The 21,325-nt window shown below is 43.6% G+C and overlaps 1 protein-coding gene across 2 annotated transcripts in view; it reads left to right on the top strand.

Moving 5' to 3' along the window:
* Positions 1-21,325, top strand: part of MYH10 (myosin heavy chain 10) — a 365,956-nt gene that overhangs the window by 271,271 nt on the left and 73,360 nt on the right. For both annotated transcript variants that reach the window (XM_033960583.1, XM_033960584.1), the window contains 4 exons: positions 8,209-8,353; positions 9,411-9,617; positions 12,824-12,928; positions 13,416-13,568. In XM_033960583.1, the coding sequence (XP_033816474.1) occupies positions 8,209-8,353; positions 9,411-9,617; positions 12,824-12,928; positions 13,416-13,568 (610 nt within the window). The remainder of the gene's footprint in view (positions 1-8,208; positions 8,354-9,410; positions 9,618-12,823; positions 12,929-13,415; positions 13,569-21,325) is intronic.

Here is a 21,325-nt window from a genome sequence, read left to right as displayed (position 1 = left end):
TATTTCATTAAAAAAATCACAGTCTTAGTAACTTTCCTTTATTTAATTTTTTTTTATTACAGAACTTTTTTATTTATTTGCTCAATTATTTAGCCCGTCCTCCCAAAGGTGCCCAGAATGGGTTACAAAGTACATCCACAATATAATCGAGACAGGACAGAGATGACATAATTTACAATATATGTAGACTTCGGCACTGTATTCAAATCAGTTTGAATGAAAAGTAAGGCTAATGTACAAATATACTTCAACAGGGAGAAATTATCTCACTGCATTAATTACCTTCATTCGGTTTTATATTCATTAATAATTCATGGTACCTCAGCGGGCCACCACATACTCAATTACTCTCATAGTACGTGGCTTTATGCTCACCCTCCTCATTGGAACCAATAAGTTTTTTAGTTTTATACTTATTTGCAATTTTATAAGTGTGTAATTCACTACTAAGGATACTTAGCTTTAAGCTGTTGGCTTGTTTAGCAAGACGCTGTGTATGGGAGTTTTTACGACAACACCAACATGTTTCGCCCGTGTATATTAGTGGGCTTTCTCAAGGCTCCAACTCCCTGTGAAGTATAAAATACAAGTCTAAATTATGCTAATCCACCTTCCCAACTTATTAAAGCACTGTTGCCAAGTATAATTGTCTAAAACATGTTTAAATCATTCTTACCGTTTATAAACATTCTGCCACCAAAGCGCCAAAGCGAAATGGCAGGCCGGCTTAAAATCACATGATTTATAGGCTCCCTCCCACCGTACGTCACTGTCCACCATTTTGTGAGCAGTGACGTCAGGGGTTGGAGTCAATTCTTTTATAATTGGGTACATTGAATCTCTATAAGACAGGAGGACACCTCAAGACCTAACCCAATATACAATCCTGGCATATCTTAAATAAGGGAAGCCCACTCTAGCTCATTTTTCCAGTCTATTCAGGTCTGGAAAAGATTTTTGGACGACATTTTTATACTATGGGATGGGTCAGAACAAGATTTGGAGAGGTTTTGTACATGGATTAATACCTTAAATCCACATCTTCAATTTGTTGCTCACCACAGTAAAACCACAATTGAATTTCTTGACATCCTTATTAATAAGGATGATACAGGGATATATACCACCTTATATAGAAAAGGTGTAGCTAGGAACACACTTCTTCATTTCAACAGCTACCATCCATACCATCTGAGGTATAACTTACCGATCAGTCAATATCTAAGAATATGAAGGGTATGTTCGACCCTAAGTGAATTTAAAAGGGTCGCTAAAGATCTGGAGGGAAGATTCCTAGTAAGGGGGTACCCTAGAAAAGCTGTCAGACAAGCTTACCTCAGGGCTAGGTATGCCCAGAGAGATCTCTTATTGCAAGAAAAACCTAGGGATAAAGAGGAAGATCGTCTCGTTTGTGTTTTGCCATACTCTGTAGCATCAGGAGTATTAATCTCCTATATCAAACAATTTTGGTCCATACTGAGTTTACATGAAATCTTTACAGAACTCCCCCTGTTCTCCCATCGTCGGGGTAGGACCATTGGTCAAGCACTCCTTAAATCTGAAAGGATTAGAATGGACCCCAGTAAGATCAAGGGCCATGAAAAATGCCAACAGTGTCAATGGTGCCATCTGACACTGGAGGGCCCCCAATGGACTGACCCTCAGTCCGGGTACATAATCAAGGCTAGGACTAATACCAACTGTAAGTCCCTTCGAGTCATCTATGTGATTGTATGTCCTTGCAATTTAGTGTATGTTGGGCGCACCAAGAGAGCGATTAATGTTCGTCTTAACGAACATAAATCGAGGATTACAACACGAGCTATACAAGCTCCAATAGTCCAGCATTGTATTGATAAAGATCATGGAATCCACCAATTAAAATGGAGAGTCATAGACCATATGGAAGTGAACGAATTAAAAGGGGACTGGGAACAGAGATTTAACGTGCTTGAGCAGCGGTGGATTTACCGCCTAAACTCAGTAGTTCCATACGGACTTAACAATGAGCTAGAGTGGGCTTCCCTTATTTAAGATATGCCAGGATTGTATATTGGGTTAGGTCTTGAGGTGTCCTCCTGTCTTATAGAGATTCAATGTACCCAATTATAAAAGAATTGACTCCAACCCCTGACGTCACTGCTCACAAAATGGTGGACAGTGACGTACGGTGGGAGGGAGCCTATAAATCATGTGATTTTAAGCCGGCCTGCCATTTCGCTTTGGCGCTTTGGTGGCAGAATGTTTATAAACGGTAAGAATGATTTAAACATGTTTTAGACAATTATACTTGGCAACAGTGCTTTAATAAGTTGGGAAGGTGGATTAGCATAATTTAGACTTGTATTTTATACTTCACAGGGAGTTGGAGCCTTGAGAAAGCCCACTAATATACACGGGCGAAACATGTTGGTGTTGTCGTAAAAACTCCCATACACAGCGTCTTGCTAAACAAGCCAACAGCTTAAAGCTAAGTATCCTTAGTAGTGAATTACACACTTATAAAATTGCAAATAAGTATAAAACTAAAAAACTTATTGGTTCCAATGAGGAGGGTGAGCATAAAGCCACGTACTATGAGAGTAATTGAGTATGTGGTGGCCCGCTGAGGTACCATGAATTATTAATGAATATAAAACCGAATGAAGGTAATTAATGCAGTGAGATAATTTCTCCCTGTTGAAGTATATTTATAATTTACAATATAGACATGACAATGAAATATATACATTAATCAGCATCTGGTGAGATTTAGGTGGCGTAGGTAAGAACATAAGAATTGCCGCTGCTGAGTCAGACCAGTGGTCCATCAGGCCCAGCACGGCGACCCTTAGGTCAAAGACCAGTGCCCTAACTGAGACTAGCCTTACCTGCGTACGTTCTGGTTCAGCAGGAACTTGTCTAACTTTGTCTTGAATCCCTGGAGGGTGTTTTCCCCTATAACAGCCTCCGGAAGAGCGTTCCAGTTTTCTTCCACTCTCTGGGTGAAGAAGAACTTCCTTATGTTTGTACGGAATCTATCCCCTTTTAACTTTAGAGAGTGCCCTGTCGTTCTCTCTACCTTGGAGAGAGTGAACAACCTGTCTTTATCTACTAAGTCGATTCTCTTCATTATTTTGAACGTTTCGATCATGTCCCCTCTCAGTCTCCTCTTTTCAAGGGAGAAGAGGCCCAGTTTCTCTAATCTCTCACTGTACGGCAACTCCTCCAGCCCCTTAACCATTTTAGTTGCTCTTCTCTGGACGCTTTCGAGTAGTACCGTGTCCTTTTTCATGTAGACGCAGTATTCCAGGTGAGGGCGTACCATGGCCCGGTACAGCGGCATGATAACCTCCGATCGGTTTGTGATCCCCTTCTTAATCATTCCTAGCATTCTGTTCGCCCTTTTTGCCGCCGCCGCACATTACACGAAAGGCTTCATTGACTTGTCAATAGTACTCCCAAGTCTCTTTCCTGGGGGGTCTCTCCAAGTATTGTACCGGACATTCTGTATTTGTGTATAAGATTTTTGTTACTGATATGCATCACCTTACACTTATCTACGTTAAACTTCATTTGCCATGTCGCGGCCCATTTCTCGAGCGTGTTTATGTCACGTTGCAGGTCTATGCAATCCTCCTGCATCTTCACTACTCTGAATAACTTCGTATTACCTACAAATTTAGTCACCTCACTCGTACCAATTTCCAGGTCATTTATAAATATGTTGAAGAGCACGGGTCCAAGCACCGAACCCTGCGGCACTCCACTCATGATGCTTTTCCAGTCCAAGTATTGTCCATTTATCCCCACTCTCTGTTCCCTATCTGCCAGCCAGTTTTTAATCCACGTGAGTATTTTAGCCTTGATTCCATGGCCCGCAATTTTTCAATATAGTCGTTCATGCGGAACGATGTCGAACACCTTCTGAAAATCTAGATATACAGTGTCGACCAGGTCACCCTTTTCTATCTGCCTGTTTACTCCCTTGAAGAAGTGCAGCTAGTTCATCAAGCAAGATCTTCCTTTGCTGAAGCCGTGCTGGCTGGTCCTCATCAGATTGTGTCCGTCAAGGTGATCAATAATACGACCCTTTATCAGCGCCTCTACCATCTTTCCCGGTACCAAGGTCAGACTCACTGGTCTGTAGTTTCCCGGATCTCCCCTCGAACCTTTCTTGAAGATCGGCGTAACATTCGCCACTTTCCAGTCTTCCGGAATCCTTCCCAATTTGATCGACAGATTGGCTATTAGTTGAAGCAGTTCAGCTATAGCCCCTTTCAGTTCCTTGATTACCCTCGGATGGATGCCATCCAATCCCGGGGATTTATCATTTTTAAGCCTATAAATCTGCCTGCATACCTCTTCTAGACTGACCGTTAACCCTGTCAGTTTCCCGTCTTCGTTTCCTGCGTATAGCCTGTCGGCTTCCGGTATGTTGTGTATATCCTCTTCGGTAAATACAGACGCAAAAAATGTGTTCAGTTTGTTGGCGATGGCATTGTCCCTCCTTTAGGACTTTTGGATAGGAATTTTTTGGATAAGATTCTTACATTTCAAGCAAGTAAGAAGCAGTCCTGGTAATTGTATTGGTGGAGTTATGTTGGCTTATGGTGCATTTCGAAAAGTAATCAAGTCATCGTTTGACAAATTTATTTCCTAAATGAGGATATCACTGTTAATCAAAATTTTACATTGAATATTTTAGGAAACTTGCTGTATTTTAATTAATTGTATTTCTCTGATTGTCCAGCCTTCTTTTGTGTAAACCACCTAGAAATTGTTTGATTGTGGCAGTATAGAAGAATAAAGTTATGTTATATTTAGCACTCCCTTTATTCCATGGTCATCCAACAGCCCCACCGCTTTCTTTGCGGGTCGTTTCCCCTTAATATATTGAAAGAACGGCTTGAAGTTTTTTGCCTCCTTGGTTATTTTTTCCTCGTATTCTCTTATCCCAGGACAAGCAGGCAGCATATTCTCACATGTGGGTGACGTCATCTACGGAGCCCCAGCGCGGACAGCTTTTCAAGCAAACTTGATTGAAGTTTCAAGTTTGCTACACTGCACCACGCATGTGCATGCCTTCTTGCCCACTAGAGGGCGCATCCCACCTCGTGGTCCTCAGTTCAGTTTTTTCCGCGGAGCCAGAAGCCCTGTGGAAATTGAGCTCCTATTTTTCTGCCTTCTGACACTGCGTCTGGGTTGTTTAGCTCGGTCGCTGTGCTTTATTTATTGTTTTTTCTGCACAGTCCATCGTTTTTCGTCGAAAAAAAAAAAAGGTTTGTTTCCTCCGTTCGGCTCCGGGAGCCGCGGCCGCGGGACTTCGTTCGTTCCCGGCCCCTTTCTTTTTCATGTCCCGTCCCTCGACGGGCTTTAAGAAATGCACCCGGTGTGAGCGGTTACTATCCATCACTGACCCCCACCGGTGGTGCTTGCTCTGCCTTGGACCCGCGCATTCGACTAATTCCTGCGATCGGTGTTCCACGCTTCAGGCCAGAGCGCTCCGTCGACACCGCGCCAGGATGGCGGAGCTTTTTACTGTTGACTCCGCGCCCGGGAAGGCCTCGACGTCGGCCTCGGCTTCGGCCCCGGCCTTGACCTCGGCCTCGGCGCCTTCGGCGTCGCCGCGTGCCTCGACCTCGACTTCGAAGCCGACGCCTGCGACCAAACCTGCCTCGGGTAAGTCCTCTTTTCCATCCCCGACTCCAGGGTCGTCGAAGAAGCCATCCTCGAGTTCCTCTGCGGCGGGTGGGTCGTCCTCGGCCCCGCCCAGGACTCCGGCCACTAATGCCCCGAGGGAATACTCGAGACCGAGGTCGCCCTCCAGGGAGCATCCTCCGGCCTCGGACCTGCCTACCATGGTTGGGATCCCGGCGTTCCAGGACCTGCTCCGAGCATTGATTTCCTCGGAGCTGTCTGGCGCCCTCGAACAACTGCAGCGGGCTGCGACCTCGACTGCTTTGGCCTCGGGGGCATCGACCTCGGCGACCTCGGTCTCGACTCCCTCGGTCTCGGCTTCCGGGGCACCACTGGCCTCGGCCTCGACCTTGCCCTCGACCTCGACCTCGGGGGCCCCGCCTGAGAGCAGCGTACGGCCCCGGGACAAGGTACGCAGAGTGAGACGGATTTCCTCCTCCTCCTCCTCGAGGTCCTCCCGGGGTTCCTCGCCCTCGGGCTGGCCTCGGGCGAGGCGTCGCCCGAGGAAGCCGAAGCGTTCGCGAGGCTCTCCTCGGCGATGTGGCCGCTCCTCGCCGCTCGGGGGCGAGGCCTTGCGGGTTTCGGAGCTTCGTCTCGACAACCCGAGGCTTCTCCGTTCCCCTACGAGAGGGGGTTCTTGTGACTCCTCGCCGAGGAAAAGGGGGCGTACCTCGGTTCCTCGGACGCCTGGGACGTCTCCCAGGGGTTCTTCGAGGCGGAGACGTTCCCCGACCCCCTCGAGACCATTAGATCTGGCCTCATGGGGCTCGGGGTCCGGTAGGGAGCCCCGTTATTCTCACGAGCCTTCCCCCTTTTGTTCGACGGAGAGGTCGAGAACTCCCTCCCCGCCGGCCAGGCAGTCCTCCTTCTCTAGTTTTGTGCAGGACATGGCGCGTGCCTTGGGCCTGGACCTCATGGCTGGGTCGCAATATACTAAGGAGTTCCTCGAGGAGCAGGACCTTCTGGCTCCCCCAAGGGAATCCCCTCGGCTGCCCCTGAACAAGGTCCTTCATCAGACCTTGCTTAAGAACCTGACTTCACCTCTTACAGTCGCAGCAGTGCCGTCTAAGATGGAGTCCAAGTACAGGACGATACCACCCAAGGGGTTTGAGAAGGCTCAACTCTCCCACCAGTCTCTACTGGTCGAGTCTGCGCTCAAAAAGACTCAACCCTCCCGGGTTTCTGCGGCGGTTCCGCCCGGCAGGGAGGGTCGGACCCTTGACAAGTTTGGTCGTCGCCTCTATTCCAATTCCTTCATGGCAACCAGGGCGTTAAATTATGCCTTTACCTTTTCCTCCTATCTACGTGGTATGGTAAAGGATCTGCCCCAATATCGTGAGGCCTTGCCGGACTCCTGCAAGGAAGGGTTCGACAGGTTTGTGTCCAACCTGTCTCAATTGCGATTGTACCTTTTCCATGCGGTGTACGACACGTTTGAGCTGGTATCGAGGGTGTCGGCTAGCAGTAGGCCTCCCTTCCTTCCCCCCCCCCCCCCGTCCATCAGCACCTCTTCCCCTGTCTAACAGTACCTCTTTTCTGTTCCCCCTGTCCAGCAGTAGGCCTCCCTTCCGTTTTTTGCCCCCCCCCCCCCCGGTCCATCAACACCTCTTCCCCTGTCCAGCAGTACCTCTTTTCTGTTCCCCCTGTCCAGCAGTAGGCCTCTCTTCCTTTTTTTGCCCCCCCTCCCGTCCATCAGCACCTCTTCCCCTGTCCAGCAGTACCTCTTTTCTGTTTCCCCTGTCCAGCAGTAGGCCTCCCTTCCTTTTTTTTGCCCCCCCCCTGTCCATCAGCACCTCTTCCCATGTCCAGCAGCAACCCTTACCTCCACTGACATCTGCCTAAAGCCGCCGCGGCCTGCAGGCACCGACAGCCTCTGCAGCCTGCTCCCACTCCCTCCTCGCCGTCGCTTGCCGTGGCGTCCCCCCCACCTCCGGGAAGCTTCGTTTCCGGCTTCGGCAGCCTCCCGTCTGCGGGCCGCCCGTGTTTCAATTGAAAGCCGACGCTGCAGCTCCTCTCTCGATCCCCGCCTGGTGCGGTTCGAGAGAGAAGCCGCGGCTGAGGAGGGTGAGAAGATCCTGGCAGGTGAGCCTGTGCCCCCCTCCCCCTCCGAATCAGCGGCAGACTCTGGCGGTGAGTGACGGCGAGGGGGGAGTGTCTCCGTGTTCTGGCCTGCCTCCGTGTTCGAAAATCAAATTCAGCACGGAGGCACACCTCACGCCACCAGGAATAACGCTCTTTGAAAAGCGCATGCGCGCTTAGCCTTTTATTATTATTGAGATATATATAGAGAGAGAGAGAGAGAGAGAGTTGGGTTTTTTTTGTAAACTAATAAGCATCAGTATGTTTGGCAGAGGGGGGCAGTGTGTTATGCCTTTTTTTGGGAGACCAAATGCATTATAGTGGGAAGCACACCTATGGCTTCATGTGCTTTTATTTTAGCACAGAGGGAAAGGGAGCATTCAGTGATCATTTTTGGCTTTGTGTGTGTGCTATCCTCATAATTAAGATTTCCAGTTGATTTTTCTCTAGAACAAAACGTGAACAGGAGGTGACTGAGCTGAAGAAGACAATTGAAGAAGACTCTAAGAATCATGAAGCCCAGATTCAGGAAATGAGGCAGCGTCAGGCGAGTGCTTTGGAGGAGCTCTCTGAACAACTTGAGCAAGCTAAAAGGGTAAGTAGATAAAAGACAATGTTAAATATGAATTTATAGGTTGTCAAAATACAAAATGTATAGCATGCATATCTTTTTTTTTTTTGGAAATCTTTATTCCTTTTCATTTCTTACATCAAGTGAAATTACATATTAAAATACAATTATTTCATAACACTTGAATTACATTCAAATACTCTTATACTATAAAGTAAATAACCCCTTTTTTTCAATATTCCTACATCCAAATAAAGTAAGTTAAATTACCCTCCCTAACCCCCTATATATTCTATCCATGTGCTAAGATATCTGATCATTAGAGTAACTAGCCAATGGTCCCCATATTTTTTTAAAAATTATGAATATTCCCCTGTTGTAACGCAATCATTTTTTCCATCTTATATATATGGCAAACTGAATTCCACCAAAATGTGTAATTTAATTTAGCATATCTATAAGTGTAGCATACCCAGTTTTACCAGTTTTTTGTGTGTATTTTGTTTTTAAGAAAGCTCAGACGTGAAATGAGCAAAATATGCTTAATCTATTAGTATCAAAAAGAAAACACTAGAATCCAGAAAAATTAATTAGCAAGGAAAAAGTTGGAAACATAATTATTCATAAAATATTGCATTTCTGAAAGAAACTGTTGTCATTTTAAAGCTATCCAACTATTCTATTTATACTGTATGGAGAATGTTTTGGCCATCACAGATCAAGCTTTGGACAAACATCCAATGCTTATTTTTATTCCTTGCCCTGTTTATTAGCAACAAGATCTAAAATTGATCATTTTTTAGGAATTGGGATATAAATTTAAAAATTGACTCAGTTTTAATGAGGGTTTTTGAATTTTCCACCACCTAGTGAAACTATAATTTTGCAGTACTGATCATAATTCTACATTTTCATTTCATATTTCTGTACTGCCTTTTCACAAAATGTGGAACTTCAAAGCAGTTTACAATCTAATAAAACTATAACATATTAAAATGCAGTATATCATACAAATAAGTGAGAAACAGAACTGGCAGGAAAATGAGATGCTTGATAGTCATATGTCTTTTCTTCTTAACAGTTTAAAGCAAATCTTGAAAAGAATAAGCAGAGCTTAGAGACAGACAATAAAGAACTGGCCACAGAGATGAAAGCCCTGCAACAGGTAAAATCAGAGTCTGAGCATAAGAGGAAAAAACTGGATGCTCAGGTGCAGGAGCTTCAAACCAAGGTCGCAGAAGGAGAGAGACAGCGGGCTGAGATGGCAGAAAAAGCTAACAAACTTCAGGTACAATCTTGTTCTTTCAGGGTGCAGTCAACTAGCATGTTAATTTTTATCTTGCTTTTAGTTTAAAGAATAAAATATTTATTTAATTTTCTATACCGTTCTCCCAAGGGAGTTCAGAACGGTTTACATTCATTTATTCAGGTACCCAGGGAGCTGAGGCTGTAGCTTTAACCACTGTGCCCGTTGTAAGATCATTGTGGACTAAGATCCAAAAGCAAAATGTCAGCTAAAGACTTTATTTATAGCCTTTCAGCCAAGACTGAGAGGCAGTATAATTATTGTGAGAGCTAAATTAGGGTTTCCCATTACTTTTGATTGTACTGGACTTCTGTTATGTTGCAATAACAGAGGTATTAAACAACCTGTTTAGTCACTGCACAAGACCAAAGAGAATTGCAGCTCTAATATTTTGCAGCCACATTTTACACATTTTGAACTGGAAAAAAAGTTCATAGAGAATGATACGGGGGACAAATTTGTCCCTGTCCTTGCCCCATCCCTACAAGCTCTGTCCTCATCTGCACAAGCCTCGAACACTTTAAAATCATAAGTGTTCAAGACTTGTTCAGATGAGGACAGAACTCACAGGAACAGGGATGAAGATAGATCCTGCAGGGACAGAGACAAATTTGGACTCATATTCTCTAGTTCACAGGTGTTAAACTCAAGGCCCTGGGCCGAATCCAGTCTGCCTGGCCATTTTATGCGACCCGCGGTGCGATGCGGCATTTTTACTGCTGCCCCTGGTATTATATTCTGGCCAGCTCGCTCCTCCTCACTGCCGCAGTGCACAAAGCCGTGAGCGGCGGCTCCTACACGTGTCCTGCACCTGAACTGGAAGCCTTCCGAATGAGGTGCGGGAAGCACGAGGAGTCGCTGCCCTCGGCTTTGTGCACACTGCGGCAGTGAGGAAGATAACATTGGGGGTGACAATGAAAACACATAAAACGGCCAAGCGGGAGCCAGCCAGAAGGTAAGACACCCGCTGGAGGGAGACGACCTAGTTGAGGCACAGCATGGAGGGAGACGACAAAGGTAGGGGGAACGATTTTATTTTAAATTTAGTGATTGAATTGTGTCAATTTTGAGAATTTTCATTTTCTGTGTATATTTTGCACTTGCACTGTTCAGGAAGAAATGCATTTGTTCTTTTTCTCTGCATGCAGAGGCTTGAATCTTAGGGTTTCATTTGTGTATATTAGTACTTTTAGTTTTTGGTCCTGTATTTGCATGAGATCTGTGTTCTGGTAGGAATGAATGTTGAGAAGCATACAGTGTGCTTGGTGTAGTTTAATTTTGTAGTTAACCATTATGTGTTGTTAATAAGATTATATTGTGTGTGCATATATGAAAATGAGGGTGCTGTTTGCTGTTACTGGGGGTGGGGTTGGGAGGGGGGTGGGGGGGGTGACATCAGGGGTCTTGCTGTTCTGCAGATTGCCTGACTGTACTGTTTTTGTATGTTCCTGAAGTTTTGCTGTGCTGTTTTTTGTCATAAATAAACAATTGCAAAAAAAAAAAAAGTGGTGTTACAATTAGTACTATTATGGTGGTGGGGTCTGGGATGGAGATTGGGCAGAGATGGGCGGGGTCTGGCCCACGACTTAGCCTGTGTTTTGGATTTTGGCCCCTTAATGAGATTGAGTTTGATACCCCTGCTCTAAGAGATTCCATGTGCCTATACACAAAGTGGATGATAGCTAGTGACAGTTAAAATTTCTGAATGCAGATATTAAAGAATGTGAATAGCTTCTGATAAAAAGGGTGTCATATGGTTGGTTAAGGTAAGGAATATGAGGATACTGATGTGCTTGAATCATATTCTTACATATGGTTTTTGTCTATTCCTTTGGAAAATAACTTAAGAGTTACCATACTGGAACAGACCAAAGGCCATTAAGCCCATGATCCTGTTTCCAACCGTGGCCAACACAGGTACCTGGCAAGTTCCCAAGTAGTAAAACAGATTATCCTAGGACAGGGGTAGGCAATTCCAGTCCTCGAGAGCCGGAGCCAGGTCAGGTTTTCAGGATATCCACAATGAATATGTATGAGATGGATTTGCATGCACTGCTTCCTTGAGATGCAAATGTATCTCATGCATATTTATTGTGGATATCCTGAAAACCTGACCTGGCTGGCTCTCGAGGACCAGAATTGCCTACCCCTGTCTAGGACAAGCATGGCTTTACTAAAGGTAAATCATGCTAAACTAATCTGATTGAATTCTTTGACTGTGTAGCCAGAGAATCAGATCAAGAAGTATACTATATATAATTTACTTAGATTTCAGCAAAGCCTTTGACATGGTTCCTCACAGGAGGCTCTTGAACAAATGTAACCAGCTGAAGTTAGGACACAAAGTGAATAAATTGGTTGATGGATCGACGTCAGAGGGGGTGGTTAATGGAATTTGCTTGGAGGAAGGATCGGTGCTGGTGCCAATTCTGTTCAATATGTTCGTGAGCTGAAGGGTTAGAAGGAAAGGTTTGCATTTTTGTGGATGATGCCAAGATTTGTAAGAGTAGACACCCCGGAGGGGGTGGAAAACATGAAAAAGGATGTGCAAAAATTGTTAGAATGGGCTAATGTCTGGCAACTGAAATTCGGTGTAAAGAAGTGTAGAGTGATACATTTGGGGAGTAGAAATCCAAGGAAGATGTATGTGCTGGAGAGGCAGATATGCTTGGATCGGGAGAGGGACCTTGGGGTCATAGTGTCCGAGGATATGAAGGTGACGAAACGATGTGACAAGACTGTGGCTGTAGCCAGACTTGGACTTAACAGAAAAGTCTGTCTCAGCCGATTCTAAGAATTTTTACTCCCTCTCACCTCCTCCACGTACCTTTAGTATCCCTGGTGGTCAAGCGGTGAACTGCGGCAGGAGCGACTTTCCTTCACTCCTGCCCATGCAGAGCCGCTAGCTGATTGGCTATTGTGAGTTCTCGCAGTCCCATAAGAACTCGCGGCAGGGAGGGAGTGCGGCTGGGTGCAGAGACTGGCAGGGGAGGGAGGGAATGAGGGGGCTGGATGCAGAGTCTGGTAGAGCAGCGAGGGAGGAGGAACAGGGTGTAGAGGCAGGCACACTGCACTTGAATATTAAACATACCCCCGGTTTATATTCGAGTCGGTCTTTTTTCCGCCTTTTTTTGACAATGGGCTTTCTCTATTCCATATTCTCATTCAGTATTTTCCTTCTTTTGCAGAATGAGTTGGACAATGTATCAAGCCTTCTAGAAGAGACAGAGAAAAAGAGCATCAAATTGGCTAAGGATGCTGCAAGTCTGGAATCTCAACTTCAAGATACCCAGGTTTGTGGTGAATGAAAGGAACTTCCTATTTATTTAATTTTGTACCTTACGACTACACTATGTTCCTTGTTAAGATAAAACCAGTTCCTAACACAGCTATTAATCTATCACATTATGCTATTGTCCATTGCCTTTTGCTAACGTTATAAGAAATTTGCTGTTGTCCTTGGAAAAACAACCAAAAATTCCTTAATATTGGTTAGGGTTAGGTGAATTGCTTCTTACTTTAAATATTAATATTGTTTGAATGTCCCATAATAATTGCATAAGCAAGATCTTCATTCTAGTATTTCCAACAAGTGCTGTAGTTTTGTTTGCAGGGAGCAGAATTAAAGGCTTTCACTTGTGTCTAAATCTGTCATTCAGATTGAATGACACCGATCTTACAGCACATGATTAGTGATGGACAGACAGATGGTTTGAATCTGGCCTAGAGGTTTGCCAGGGGTACAAAACAACCATTCATACATTTTCTTTTTTATAATAGGAACTTTTGCAAGAAGAGACCCGCCAGAAGTTAAATATGAGCAGCAGAATCCGTCAGCTGGAGGAAGAGAAGAACAATCTTCAGGAGCAACAGGAAGAGGAAGAGGAGGCTAGAAAGAACTTGGAGAAACAGATCACCACTTTACAAGCACAAGTAAGACCTGATCAGGCATCAGTGATGCATCTTGGTTTGTTTTTCTATTAATGCCATACTGTGCAGATAATGTATTTACATTATGGTTTGAAGCATACACAGTAATCACTAACACAGTTGAATACTGTACTGCTGAATCAACATAAAAATTTTCAGCAGATAACAAATCATTATTCATGGGAGCAGCTATGTGAAGTTTGATGATTTGCCTTACATTCACTTGATCAGATTTGGTCTGCTAGCTATGATGTGTCAAATCGCACTGCATGAGCTAATAGTGTTCAACACAATTTTTGGGAGATCAGGAAAATTATTTTTAAGAAGCATTTTTTTATCATTTGTACCCTATTCCCCATGGCAACTTCCTCCACTGTGTGTTCCAGCGCAGCAGAGGCTTGCCTGTACTTGGTATAGTGATCCCATGTTTTAATACAGCTACTTAATGTTGTACTTCATGCTCACCATTTCTTTGTATAGTTATTAAAGTGATGGTCTTGTGGCAAGAAGCAATTAGGGAGAAATTCTGTATAAGATGCCGGTCTCAGCAGCCACCTAAGAAGTGGCTGAGAATCACACACCCGTGTCCTATACAGAATCGTATCTGCCCTAAGGGACAGATGCCTAACTATACCTAAGTACTCCGATTCTCTAACTGGCACCCATATCACAGGTACCAGTTAGAGAATTGCCTAGGGATCCCTTGCAATCAGCTGATTGTGGCAAGGGAATCCCCCCTTTTGTGATGAGCTGAGCAGCTGTGGCAGGGTACTCTCTCGCGCGCACACACGTACGTCCTCATGCCCTGAAACACAGCCCGTACCGTTTAGTTGAAAGTCCGGCCGGAGGGATGCTTGCACCCTCCAGCCAGCAGTCCCACCATCCCAAAATGGTGAGTCTTCCCCTCCCGGTGCATTCTGGGATGCACCAGGGAGGAGCCTAAGGCTCTGAGTGACTCTGATGCCTAAGGCCAACTGGAGTCAGAGGCCTTGTTCCCAGTGCATCCTGGGATGCAGTGGGAGTGGCCTAAGACTCTGGTTAGCCCAAGTGCCTAAAGTTTTGCATTGCCTTAGGCCTCTCCCTGGTGCTTCCCAGAATGCACCGAGAAGGGGAGGCTCACAATTTTGAAGTGGGGGCCTGCTGGCTAGAGGGGTATGAGCATCCCTCCGGCTGGACTTCCAAATAAAAAATACAGGTTGAGAGTTGGAGTTGTAGAGTTGGGAGTGGGGAGCCTGCAGCCTTGGAAGGGATGTCGGGGTGGGGTTTCAGCTTCACGGGGTATAGGGGGGTCAGGAGGGTGGCGGCAGGAGAGAGTGGGCATCCCTCCTGCCCAGTGTACTGCGGGGGGGATCCCTCCTGTTGGGGGACTTAATGAGGGGGTTCCTTGCCACGATCGGCTCAGCGACCACATCTTTTGAAATGTAGGCCAGCATTTTGCTGGCTTACATTTCAGGCATCTATCGCAGCCCTAGGAAGACGCCTAGGCCACTTAAGCTCACCAAAGACCACTTCCATGCGAAACCACACCCAGCCTTGGGCGAGCTTAAGTGTCCCAACCCATCTCCCTTAACCTCGACAGATATCTACAGTATAGATGCCTGCCTCTGGATTTGTTTGTTTATTTTATTGGTTTGGGGCTTTATTGTGGTTCTTTGTTTGCTTTGGTTTTTTTTTTTTTTAGAAAACTTGCATCTCGATTGGCTGGTTAGACAGTGGTAGGACACCTACTTCCACCTACAATCAGGGCACTGTTTATAGAATTTGCTCCTTACTGTACCACAGTTCCCTTTGGAATCTGGCCCAAGAAGTTTTAACCTGCTGTTTGCTGGATGATGCCATTCTCCCTTTGTTTTGTTTTAGTGGTTTTTTGTTTGTGTTTTTTTAACACCCCCTTCCCCTGTCTCCTCTTCCCCCTGATCCTTCAAAGCATTCCCTCTTGGCCCCAGGATAGATATCTAGCTTGGGAATCAAAGCCGTTCTGTTTTACTAGGGGTCATATAGAAAAAAAGAGTGTTCATTTATTTCCACTAAAATGTCTGTGTTCAGCACTCAAAATGGGAATGCACATCCTTTTTTTTTTTTTAAATTTTTATTTATAAATTTTCCATTCTTACATCATCTGAATCATAGTAAATATTATTAATTATTACATATCTAGTATATTATCATTAATAATTCATATTATTTAAAATATAATATGATAAAGATTATACATTAACATAAAAATATAAATCCCTCCCCCTTTTTGTATAACATGTTTCCAATAATTAATCAAATCCCACCCCATTCATATAAAATTTTTATCATTGTGCTAAGAAAACTAATCATTAGAATAATTAGTCAATGGTTGCCAAATTTTCTTGAAATTAAGAAGATTCCCTTGTTGTAACGCTATTTTTTTTTCCATTTTATATATATGACAGACCGAATTCCACCAGAAAGTAAAATTTAATTTGGTATAATCTTTCCAATTTTGAGTAATTTGTTGCATGGCGACTCCTGTTAGTATTAGTAATAGCTTATTATTATTTGCTGATATCGGACTCTTAGTTCTCATTGCAGTGCCAAATAATATGGTATCATATGAGAGTCCTACATAATTCTCTAGTAACTTATTAATTTGGGGCCAAATTGAATTCCAAAATGCGTTTACACAGGGACAGAAAAAGATTAAATGATCTAACGTCCCTATTTCCAATTTACAATGCCAGCATCTATTGGATCTAGTACTATCTATTTTTTGCAGGCGCGTTGGGGTCCAGAACACTCTATGTAATAAGAACAACCATGTTTGATTCATAGATGCTGACTTTGTAGATCTTAATCTCCAGGACCAAAATCGTGGCCATTGAGACTCAGAAATTGTCTGACCAATCTCAATACTCCAAATATCCCTAAGACCTGTTTTCTTTTTTTTATTTAAAAATCCGTATATCAATTTGTACCATTTTGCGGCTTGGTGACCCAAAAAATCCGCCTGGAAACATAGAACCTGTAAACTATATTGATTATTTAGATTTTTCCATTCAGGGAACCCTACCTGAATGGCCTGCTTCAATTGCATCCATTTAAAATATTGTGTTTTATTTAATCCAAATTTATTTTGCAATTGTGAAAAACTAAGCAGTGAACCTTCTGATATGACATCATTCAATGTTCGTATTCCTGCATTTATCCATTGTTTCCAGACGATTTTAAATCCGCCAATTCTGATCCTGGAGTTTACCCATATTGATTGATTTAGAGATTTAGCAATAGGTTCTGGTGACAGATTACTGATGTATCTCAATGTTTTCCAAGTGTCAAATAAAATTCTGTGGTCTTTGTATCTTTTAGGCATTGTTATAGTTATTAACTGTTCTGGTTGTAAAGGGAACAGGAGCCGCCATTCTAAATACAGCCAATCTGGTACATTTTCTAAAAGATCTGGGAGGATCCAATACATACCCTGTCTTAAAATATAGGCTTGATGATACCTATAAAAATTTGGAAAATTTACCCCCCCTTCCATAATTGGTCTTTGTAATGATACTAAAGCGATTCTTGGTCTTTTCCCACACCAAACAAATTTTGTGAGAACATTGTTAAGTTTTTTATAAAATGACCCCTGGAAAAATATTGGAATCATACTCATTTGGTAACAAACCACAGGCAATATCATCATTTTAATTGTTTGAATTCTTCCCCACCAAGAAAGATGTAATGGATTCCATTGCTCACACATTTCTGTTATTTTTTTCAATAAAAGTTTTTCATTCTCTTTGACTGTGTCTTCAATTGTATTTTTGATCATAATTCCTAAGTATTTTATTCCATCTTCTTTCCAAATAAATGAATATGGATCAAATAATCCTTTGGTACAATGAACATTGATTGGGAGAATTTCAGATTTGTTCCAATTAATTTTATATCCAGAAAAAGTACCATATTTTTCTATTAAATTAAGTATACATGGAATAGTAGTTTCCGGTTCTCTTAAATATAATAATATATCATCTGCATATGCAGATAATTTAAATTCAAAACTGGTAAATGATATTCCCTTTATCTCCCTAGTTTTGTTTATTGCAATTAATAAAGGTTCTAGGACAATATCAAAAAGTAAAGGAGACAGAGGGCATCCTTGTCTAACTCCCCTATGCAAGTTAAATCTATTTGATAAATTATTGTTAATATATAATCTTGCTCCAGGAGAGCTATACAATGTCTGGATCATTTTAATAAAACCGGATCCTATACCAAACCATTGTAAAGCTTGGTATATAAAATTCCATTCCACTCTATCAAAAGCTTTTTCTGCATCTAAAGATATTAAAAAAGCTGGATCATTTATTTTTTTTGCTAAATTTAATGAGTGGAATGCTAATCTAGTATTATTTGATGAATGTCTTTTAGCAATAAATCCTGTTTGATGTACATCAATAATGAAAGGAAGAGCTTTTGCCAATCTTAATGCTAATATTTTAGCCATTAATTTGTTATCCACATTCAATAATGAAATAGGCCTGTAATTTGAAACCAGAGTAGGATCTTTGTTTGGTTTTGGTAAGACTATAATTATCGATTCTGCCATAGTACCAGAAATATTTTCATTCTTTATTTGATATTGATACGAATTTAACAGATGTGGTAATATGATATTTTGGAAAAATTTATAAAATTCAACAGTATACCCATCTCCACCTGGAGCGGATCCAACTCTAAGAGACTTCAATGCTGTTTCTAACTCTTTTAAAGATATAGGTTCTTCTAAACTTCCTTTTATATGATCTGGAATATTTGGTCCAATATATGAATTTAAAAAAATGCACATCCTTAATTTATACTCTAGAGCACTGCCACCGAACCATAGAATTGCTTTAAGAATAACTTTTTAAAAATTTTTAGTTGCTTTGTTTACCCCTTGAAATATTGCACAAGGCTTAAGGAATAAACTTTATTTTAAACCCATAATTCAAAAGCGAACGTTAAGCCTATGTCAAGGAGGGAATTAAGTTTGGGAGAAAATAATAAAATCATGATTCCACCCGTAGAAGCCTAAGAGAACAAAGCTTGGGTTTAGCCACATTTGAGATAACATGGCTGCCTGGATGTCCCACTGCTAAATCAAGATATGAGAATGAATTTCAAGTGGCCCAGGGTGCAATTGATATAAAGATGGTTTTGTAACATATTAAAATTGTACCTGAATGGGGAGTAGTCATATAAGACAAAATTTTTAAATTGGGCTTCAGAGAGAAGATGAGCTACAGACCAGCAACCTTGATGTCAATGCCTTAAGTTCTGAAAGCTATTAACAAAATCTTATTTTTTTTTCTTTTGAAATTCTTTATTCGTTTTCAAATTAAACAACAAGTGCACAAAAGAATATATTACAACAAATTATTCCAGAATAGCACTTTGATATCTGCCATATAAACATCTAGTAAAATCAATAACCCCCCCTACCGCCCACCCTTCATTATATTTTCAATAAAAATATACACATATTATATATCATAGTATAACATATTATCCCAGGACAAGCAGGCAGCATATTCTTGACTGATGGGTGACGGCACCAACGGAGCCCCGGTATGGACAATTTTAGAGTGATTGCACTCTAAGAACTTGGAAAGTTCTAGTAGGCCGCACCGCGCACGCGCGAGTGCCTTCTCGCCCGACAGAGGCGCGCGGTCCCCAGTTTCTTAGTTTCCGCGGAGCTAAGAAGACGCACTTTCAATGGCTGTTGAAAACTTTTTTCTTAATTCGCCTTCCCGCTCGCGTAAATCTTTTCGGAAATTGTATTTCCCTATTTTCTTATTTAAAAAAAAGAATTTTCTTTTTTTCTTCTTTTTTCGGTTTTGCCCCGGCGGGGCCTGCTGCCACCATCGAGGCCTCGGCCTTCGATTTGGCAGAAGCCGTTTTTACGTTCATGCCCCCCCAACCCGGGTTTAAGAAGTGCCAGCGGTGCGCGAGGCCCATTTCCCTCACCGACCCGCACAACTGGTGCTTACAGTGCCTGGGTCCTGACCATCGGGCGGCCACCTGCACCCGCTGTGCCACTCTAAAAAAGAGAACCTTAAAAAACCGACAGATCCAGCAGCGGTTATTATTTGGTACCGATATGTCGGATTCGGCGGCACTGGCCCCGACATCGGCCCCGACACAGTCGGCACCTACCTCATCGACACCGCATCCCCCAGGTAAGCCGGCTAAGAAGCCTTCCCCGCTGGAGTGTCCTCCGGTCTCAGTAGCAGCGAGTCCAGTCCTGCCGACCTCGAGGTGCCCGCGGAAGCGCTCCGCTCCGATTGAGGTGAGCCCCTCGACCTCGGGTTCCTCTTCGGAGTGTAGAGCGGCACCGAAGGTACCGCAGAAGAAAAAAGCGGTACCGGTGCCTTCGCTGGACGAGCGAATTGCCGCCGTCCTGCAGGTGCAGCTCAAGGAGCAATTACAGCAGCTCCTTCCTGCTCTTTTGAAACCGAACCTTCCAGTCCCAGTCCGGTCTGAGCCACCGGTACCGGCAGTGGAGCAACCTCTTTTATCTGCATCCACTCTGTCGGTACCGGTACATTCGGCTTCGTCGGTATCCATGCCGATCTTAGCGCCGGAACCGAAGTCCCTACACCAGGCTGTACAAACTTCGGCACCGGCACAACCCATAACATCTCCCGGTACCGTTTCCCAGAGGTCTGGTAAGTCGACACAAAACTCGACACCTAGAACCCTCCACACCGGAGTCCCGAGACCGCAGCTTTCAAGTAAGGGACCCTGATCTGTGGGGGGACTCCGAAGAGCCTCTTCTATCTGAGGGAGAGTGTTCATCGGCGGAAGAGGATCCTTCTGTTTTAGATCCGTCCTCTAAGCCTGATGCAACCTCTTTCACCTCTTTTCTCAAAGAGATGTGTGACTCTCTCTCTATTCCCTTGGAGGCTGAATCCAAAAAATCCAAGGCGTTTCTCGATGCACTGGATTTTGACCAGCCTCCAAGGGAATTTCTAAAATTGCCTCTCCATGATATATTTAGAGAGACTTTTTACAAAAACCTGGAGACGCCTTTGACTATCCCAGGAGCCCCTCGCAAACTGGACTCCTTATATAAGGTCATACCTATTCCAGGCTTTGACAAACCACAACTCCCTCATGAGTCTCTTTTGGTGGAATCCACTTTAAAGAAATCTACGGGAGCTAGTGTGTATGCCTCGGTCCCTCCTGGCAGAGAAGGTAAGGCCATGGATAAGTTTGGCAAGAGGTTATATCAGAATTCGATGCTAGCTAATAGATCAGGGAATTATGCTTTCCATTTTACATTCTATCTTAAGCATCTCATTCAGACTTTGTCAACTTTTGAAAAGTACCTCCCTGACCGTAAAAGATCTGCCTTTCGCCAAACTTCTTCATCACTCTTACAACTTCGTAAGTTCATGGTCAGGTCGATCTTTGAGCTGACCTCTTGAGCCACGGCTATGTCGGTAGCCATGCGTCGACTGGCATGGCTCAGAGTTTCAGAACTTGATGTCAATCATCAAGATCGACTGGCTAATGCACCTTGCCTAGGGGATGAGCTGTTTGGAGAATCTATGGACTCCACTACCCAAAAGCTCTTAGCTCATGAGACTAGGTGGGATACTCTCCTCAAAACAAAAAAGAAGACCCCACCTACCAGGCCTTTTCGGCAGCAATCGGCCTACCAACGTCGATTTGTGGCTCGTCCTTTGCCACCGGCCCCTCAACAGCCCAGGCGTCAGCGGCAACAACAGAGGCAAAACCCTAGACCAGCA

Source organism: Geotrypetes seraphini, chromosome 10, assembly GCF_902459505.1.
Source record: "Geotrypetes seraphini chromosome 10, aGeoSer1.1, whole genome shotgun sequence".
NCBI classification, from domain to species: domain Eukaryota; kingdom Metazoa; phylum Chordata; class Amphibia; order Gymnophiona; family Dermophiidae; genus Geotrypetes; species Geotrypetes seraphini.
This window is presented reverse-complemented; position numbering and strand designations above follow the sequence as displayed.